At 33.6% G+C, this 7,425-nt stretch overlaps 2 protein-coding genes across 3 annotated transcripts; both read right to left on the bottom strand.

Annotated features, from left to right (window-relative positions):
* Positions 1-12: 12 nt before the first annotated feature.
* LOC140966909 (zinc finger protein ZOP1-like) lies at positions 13-2,175 on the bottom strand. Of its 2 annotated transcripts, none has more exons than XM_073427204.1 (3): positions 1,885-2,175; positions 488-688; positions 13-388 (listed from the first exon to the last, which is right to left on the bottom strand). In XM_073427204.1, the coding sequence occupies exons 1-3, from the start codon at positions 1,891-1,893 to the stop codon at positions 359-361; spliced, it is 240 nt and encodes a 79-aa protein (XP_073283305.1). In that variant the 5' UTR covers positions 1,894-2,175; the 3' UTR covers positions 13-358. The 2 variants fall into 2 exon arrangements, 1 of the variants encoding a protein (XP_073283305.1); XR_012173457.1 differs by having other exon boundaries at positions 15-316; positions 1,885-2,172.
* A 1,251-nt stretch (positions 2,176-3,426) lies between these two features.
* LOC140966908 (peptidyl-prolyl cis-trans isomerase CYP40-like) lies at positions 3,427-7,419 on the bottom strand. Its single transcript, XM_073427203.1, has 8 exons — positions 7,132-7,419; positions 6,921-7,008; positions 6,759-6,811; positions 5,680-5,784; positions 4,641-4,716; positions 3,793-3,830; positions 3,634-3,694; positions 3,427-3,547 (listed from the first exon to the last, which is right to left on the bottom strand). The coding sequence occupies exons 1-7, from the start codon at positions 7,372-7,374 to the stop codon at positions 3,641-3,643; spliced, it is 657 nt and encodes a 218-aa protein (XP_073283304.1). The 5' UTR covers positions 7,375-7,419; the 3' UTR covers positions 3,427-3,547; positions 3,634-3,640.
* Between the last annotated feature and the right edge of the window lie 6 nt (positions 7,420-7,425).

Raw genomic sequence — 7,425 nt, 5'->3', positions numbered from 1 at the left:
AAAAATATTTCTGGAGATCATTAAAGCAATAGGAGAAAATCATGAAGTGCTATGTAGATAACTATGTGAAAGCATTTGAATGGTGGAAAAAATACAACCACCAATTCTGCTCAAAATGATTTACTAAGTTGCCACCATGTATTATTTACATGTAAACTAATAAGCATTAGGAATTGCCACAAATAGGGGCTGTTGTGACAAGCAATGAGTAGCTGTATTCTACTACCTGAGAAGGGGAAAGGTCATGTAGATATGATAGAAAGCTGAGTAGCTACATTGTGCAAGAACTCAAAAAGGAGTGCCTGTTGATATGCCACTTCAGATGTGGCATGGCCAAGGTTAATAAATATATGGTGCATCAACCATCAACAATCAGAATTTCAGATATCTTGCAGGTCGCAAAAAGTGATTGCATGAGGGAGTACATTGAAACGACAAATATCCAAACAAGGGATAAGGATTTTTTTAAGACAATGTGAATGCTTACAGATTCTATTTGTTCCATGACGCGAACTGCAGCCTTTTGTTCTTTATCTTTTGCAGCTTTCTCTTCTCGCATGGTACTGAGCTTTTGGGAAACATTAGCCTTGTGCCTCTGGCCAAGCTCATGATTTCTAATGCTTGCTGGATTGTTTGATATCCAAATTTTGCAGATGTCACACCACTTGTTACCCTGGCTAACCCAGTACTACAGAATAAAAAGAAGGATCACTCAACAGATAATGTCGAGAGAAATCATATAGAGATAAAGAACAAGAAGAACCGAATACGGCCAACCATATTTACATGTCTTAATTATTGAATTAAACTGGCATTACTGCACATGCATTGCGTGTGTATAATATAATATATTAATATTGTGTTTTTTATGAATAACATATTCTTATTTTTTAAATAATTAGTGTCGTTATGATTTTTTACAACTAAAATGATAGATAAACAAATTGAAAATTTTATCCTATTTATAGGAGTAAACTGAGAAAAAGATAAACAAATTGGTGAAATATGCTAAAATTACTAATAAGTATATGGAATGAAGTTTACATATCAAATATAATATTGGGGTAAAACTGGGTAAAAAAATTTGGTGTCTCAATTCATACCAAAAGTAGTTACTCTAATAGACTCAACTATTATATATAGTGTAGATGATATAATAAGATATAATTTCAAATAAAGAGCATGGAAAAATATAGACTTGTACAAATCTGATCCTTGTAAACCTTATGAAAGAGTTCACACTTCCAGATAAATCTTTTCTAAATCTGAAGCAGCATTACTGAGTTAGTATCACAAGAATGCATTAGACAACCAAACTCAGATCCACCCCTCTACTAATGATGCAACAATCCTCGAGCTTTTAAAACAAATGATGTGATTATCCATGAGCTTTTATAACAAATGGAAAGAATACAGGTGAAAAATAACTTAGCCAGGGTTCATATCAAGCAGCATTGAAAAAAATAATGCATCACAACAAAACACACACACACACAATCTATTTTCGTTATTAAATCCAAACACATCAGAATTTCCACTCAAATTCGTGAAATCTTAACTTGGAACAGTGCACTTCTATTATCATTGGAACTTGGAAATTCTAAGTTTGGGATTGGAACTAAATAAGATTACATTTAAACTGTACAATTTCATTAAATTTCGCCCAAGTTCTTATTTTTAGACTCGAAATGCACTCCGCTCCTTGAGCTGAGAATAAATTTAGTTTTGCAAAAGATGTTACGAGGAACATATATATGCATATAACCACACAAAAAATTAAACATTCAAACCCCAAACACGGTCGTTAAATCAAATCTTTGAGCTTGCAGCTAAAATGTTCAAAAACAAAGGGCAATGGTTCAACGAGGAATGGTATTTACATACCTCTGTCATGGCTCCAAATCAATTTTCCTGACTGAGATATATCTGACTCGGTAGAATTAAGAGCAGAAACTCAATAATTTGGGTCTCGCGATTCCGGAATTCTGGACTTCGAATATGATCTAGTACTTAACCCTAAATTGTCGATTCCCAATTCTGTTCTCATCCGACGACTTTTTGAACATTTGAACCCAACGAATAACGGTAAATATATCCCCCATTATTAAGTGAGATTTTGATTTTATTATATTGAATTTTGTATGTAACAAGAATTATTATACGAATTTCGTAATACATGACTCAAACCTAAAAGTCTTGCTCGAATTCGTTTGCATTCCATCTAATTACATTATAATAATTATATGTTAATAAATCAATTACCTCTAAAAGCTTATTTTAAGTAAATTTTTTAGGTTTAATTCCTATAAATAGATCTTAAAAGATCACTTTCCAATTAATTTTAGCTCAATTGAGTATAACTTTAAAAATTGAGAGATACCGTATAGAAAAGATGTTAAATGACATTTTTTATCAGAACGGTAAACGAATCGAGCTAGTTTATGAATTTTTCGAACCGGTTCGATAAATATTTTATTTCTATTCGAATTTATCGAACTCGAGCCGAAATTGAACATGGTTGAATTTTTTTTTGAGATGAACTCGAACCAAAATTATTTTGTTCGATAGTTTGTGAACCTTAATATTTATTAATATAATATGATATAATTATCCATTAAATCTGTATATATATTTCGAGCTTTCGAACTTTCATTGTCGGAACAGTAGTTCAAATAATTCACGAATAGGTTCAAATAGTTCGAGCCGAATTCGAGCCAAAAAATTAAAAACTTCTGAATTTCGAATCGAGCTCGACCTCGAATATACTTATATCCATGTAGTCTCACATTGTCTGATAAGGCCAGTTACCCATAACCCATGTGGTGCAACAGACATGTTCAAACTCGTGATCTTATTAGCATTTCATTCAGACACCGTTGTTATTACTATCAATACATAGACAACAGGTGTGCTGCTCCATTTGTATCATCTGTAGCTCTTACTGCAGGCGACGTGTGGATGGGCCGTGCAGCAATTTTTTCAATAGGATAAAATTTCTTATCATACTTGATGATGCTTTCTAATATAATTTGGAAGTTAAATGATGGGTAATGTTGTAATTTTGTGACCAAAGCATGACATCACATATGATATATAATATTAAGTATAGATGAAAATAGATTAGCTGCTAAAGCAACATTGTGAGGGCTGACATTGTTGATTTAGGATAAAGAAGAACAGTTGCGATACTAAAAAAACTTCATAGGAATACAGAGCAAAGAGTACACATGTTACATTTTGCCTCCTTTTAAATAATCCAACAGACTCCCTTGGTTATGTCTGAAATGGTCCAGCGATAGCCTTGCCTTGAACATGGTTTTACCAAGCAAGGGCCCGATATAAGAACTAAGAAAACTTTGCTCACCAAGTATCGAATGTAGGACGCCAGATACTTCCGCAACCAGGTAGATTTATGTTTGATCAATACCGCAAAACCCTTTCCAGTAATTTGAGCAAAACGGTGAAAAAAACAGGAGAGAACAGATGTACCCTGACAAATACTAAATCACTGAATGAAAAGAAAATGTCAAATGGCAGGATGCAAAACCTGAAAACAAACAAAGAAATCAGTAGTTAATGTGAGAAACAACATTCTGGTCGAGGTTCTTGAAACTGACATTTTCATGGTCTTACTCAATCGTCATTGGAACATCTTGGCATATGCTTTCCTTTCCTGGTTACGTCTATCAGAAATCTATTCAAGTGAACCAACAACATAGAACGAGAGTTAAATAGTCTGCATAACAGACCGTAAAAGTATGGGAGATCAATTAAAGAATAAGAAATCCATACCCTTGTCTTTGCAGAAGCAAACTCCTTTTTTATTGCACCTATAGCAAAACCAGCTCAAATATCAGCTAAAAGATTTTCATAGGCCTAGAAAAGATGTATTCTTTGCTGCTTCTTCAATTCAGTCACCAAGTTTATTTCAAAAACTTGGAATATGAATACAACAATATCGATAATTAAATCAAAAACTCTCTTAGAGCACATTTGTATTGAAATATTAAAAACTCATAGATTTCAAATCCATTTGATTTATTTGTATAAATTTATATTTATATGAGATGAATTTTAAACCCACGTGTTGTTAATTTAGACTTGGGTTTTCAAATGAAAATGCACCCAAGATGGTGTCATTTGAAACTCATTTCAAATCAAATCTCTACATTCAAATTAAATTCATCAATCCAAACACAATATTAAGATATTTCATAACACTTTAGAACATCACTAAGGAAACCAAACATGTATTTCACATGTTATCTTTAAGGGTCCCAAATGGGAAAGCAACTTGTTGAATTTCCATATTTCTGGAAAGGCTGCACATAGAAGTTCAGAGTGCGACACGGACAAGAAACAAAATGTTAGAATGTGATTGGTGGTTGTCTATTTCAACATGCTTATTTTTCCAAATCAAGAGTTGTTTTTCCCAATTATTTGTTCGTGTTTGCTCCTTTGGGATCTTATTTCACGTTTGTTAGAAATTACACATATTTTTTATTTCAATATTTTTATAATATAACAATCATTATCAATTAAATTAACTAATCAACTAAAAAGAATATTTCCCTGAATTCATAAGAATCCAGAGGTGAGAAAAAAGAAAGAAAGAAGGAAAGTCAAATAGTCTTACTAACCATCATTTGGCTCCAATTCCAATGCTTTCTTAAAACTCTCAACCGCAGCATCTATATCATTTAAAGCCACATGTGCCTGGTGAATAAAAATTATTAAAGCATCAGAACCAATAAGCCAAAAAATTAACAACTCATTCCACAAAGAAAATCCTTAAAATTATCAGCGTCAAAGAGGATCTCGGGAGAAAATGCTCAGATATAGAAGTGAACAGAGTTCTTCAAATCTCATTGTCACAAAGTCAGATTAATCAAGTATGATGAAAAGAGAAAAAAAGAGTAATACTCACTCAAACATCAACCAAGCACCGTACTAAGTGAGTTACCCAACAGAAACAACCACCAGGTAGACAAGGTTACCAGCCTATCATATAAATCGGGATAGATTCTCAAGATCAAGTGAGAAAACAGAACGAGGGATCTACAACCGTGTTTAAAAAAAAATTAGGTTATCAATTATAAGTACGTTCATGCACAGTAAGAAAATCAAACTTCTGAAAATATGAGAGTAATAATGTCATTCAGCAGTCAAATAATATCATTTGAAGAAGGTAAGTTTAAGACTGAAATTATGGATTGACTTAAATAACTAAGAACCAAGGGGACATTTCGGAAAAAAGGTAGTCTAAAATGTTTTCACCCAGAACACAATCAATTATAGGAATGAAGAATGAAATACAGATCTCTGTATATTTGGTTGTGTTATTCATGGCGACAATAGGTCAGTTCCTAGTTTGCAACAAAATACAAACTACAACGGCAGGACCAACTTAATGAATTTTTCTGTGACGAACTACACAGAGAGCCCATGTGTTTTAACTTTGGTAAAAGAAGAAGTACAATACTGGCCACGTAGTCCCACAGATTTCGATCTTGTCCAGTTCAAATATGATTTCTTGCTTCAAAAAGATCTCTTGGTACTAGTTCAAACTATCAGTTGAGGTGTCAAAATAACAGTAAATGTAAAATAAAAGACATTCAACTATTTCTTAAATAGACATGTATAAAAACAAGATTAAAAAAGATAGGGAAGAAAAACAACCTGGCCTTGGCGGAACAATGCCTTTGCATTGTTTTCATCGTCACGCATAGCAAAGTCTGTGTCTAGAAGTGCTCCGGTCAAATCTCCCAGTTTTAGTTTACAAGCCTAGCAAAACCCAAACCAAAACCATTTGTTGGGTCAAAAGAATATTAAAGACTGGAGGCATGATTGTCTCAAATTTAGACTAAATTTAACCGCAGCTAAAACAAGAGGGCAACAATTGCAACCTTAAGAACAATTTAACAACCACAAGTGTTCTAAAAGCACGAAAAAGAGATGATCAAGTGGAATTAATCCCGAAGCGTAATACAAAGCTCTTATTTTGCCAAAAATGGGGAAAAAACAGTCAACCTAAGTTTGACTGCACAAGTGAAATAAAGCGATAGTTTTAGATACAATTCTAAATTTTAAATAATAAAAATTTAGTAGTAAATTTTTTTAAACAAAAATAGTAATAATGAAGCTAAATTTCCTTCAGCCTTTACCCCTCCCCCAAAAAAAAACCCGAAAGTCCAAACCCTTCCCTTAACTTCGTCGTTCTTTGCAAATGAGACTCCACTTGACTGCCTATAGAGTAGTTTGTGGGACGACCAGCATAAAATCCATCGATTTACATTATATGATTAACAATTAAAAATATATTTTGCGCTTAAACACGTACTAAACTCGTTTAAACTTGTAAAAATTGAAGTTTGACAGCCACGTTTCATCATGCTTCGCAATTTCTAGAACCTTATATAGAATAAAAAGATTCCCTGTACATTCTTTAGAAAAAAACATGGATGACTGACAAACTCGGAAACCAATGATCAAAATGTACACACAACCATGTAAGTGGAAAGAACGGATAAAAATACCCATTTCTATAAACTCACGGAAACAAATTTCTCAATATATGAGCTACCGGATCACATTAACCCTGAAGTGATGTCTCTTATGAATTTCAATATCCAATTAACTTCATTTTACGTAAAAAAAAATAAAACAAGACATCAGACGGAAGACCAACAAGTAGAAAAAGAATTATGATCCATGCAACAAATATATATTCAGAAACTCAAAGTCATAAAGAATCTTACAGAACTGTTCGTAAATATGTGTGCTTTCATCTTTCTCAAATATATGCTCTTATCTGCACGAAAAATAAAATGAAATGACAAAATCATGAGTCAAACCCAAATTTCGTGTCCAGAAAGTTCCAGACTCTAGCATTAAATGGAAAATAAAGATATGGAGACCACCTTCATCAATCCCTTCTTTTTCCCAGCTGATGTCCAAATACCGCAGAGCCTTACGGTATTTCCGCAGAGCCATCTTATAGTCTTGTTTCTGTAATTAACATAGATGAGCAAAAGAAGAATTATTTAATAGCATGAAAAGGGGAGCGCAGGAAGCAAGCAGCCAAGATAAGCCAGGATTCTTATTAGGTATATACTGGTATTAAACTGTTACCTTAAAATGCTCATTTCCATATCCCTTAATTGATTCAACAGCACTCATCCACCAAGAGAGCTCACCGGAATTATTGTCGAGATCGGCGGGCCAGTCAGGAAACAAGTCGCCATCTTTGAAAAAGTCAATTATCCCGTCATCAGCACCCTCTGGGATTTCTCCACAATCGGAAATAACAACATCAACTGAAGGGCAGTCATTTTCACCAATTGTGACATGTTCAACAGAGCGCACAACGCCCATGCCCTTTATGACTTTCCCAAATACAACGTGCTTTCCATCCAAATGAGAAGT

This window comes from Primulina huaijiensis, unplaced genomic scaffold (genome assembly GCF_012295235.1).
Source record: "Primulina huaijiensis isolate GDHJ02 unplaced genomic scaffold, ASM1229523v2 scaffold208230, whole genome shotgun sequence".
Lineage (NCBI taxonomy): Eukaryota > Viridiplantae > Streptophyta > Magnoliopsida > Lamiales > Gesneriaceae > Primulina > Primulina huaijiensis.
This window is presented reverse-complemented; position numbering and strand designations above follow the sequence as displayed.

Excerpts from the sequence above, each read along its gene's own strand:
- LOC140966909 (XM_073427204.1), bottom strand. Across the intron at positions 389-487 it reads TCATGGAACAAATAGAATCT|ATATCTGAAATTCTGATTGT; the intron begins GTAAGCATTCAC and ends GCGACCTGCAAG.
- LOC140966908 (XM_073427203.1), bottom strand. The coding sequence starts at position 7,374 with ATGGGCGTTGTGCGCTCTGTTGAACATGTCACAATTGGTGAAAATGAC. Across the intron at positions 6,812-6,920 it reads AAAAGAAGGGATTGATGAAG|ATAAGAGCATATATTTGAGA; the intron begins GTGGTCTCCATA and ends TTTTTCGTGCAG. Across the intron at positions 5,785-6,758 it reads ACATATTTACGAACAGTTCT|GCTTGTAAACTAAAACTGGG; the intron begins GTAAGATTCTTT and ends GGGTTTTGCTAG.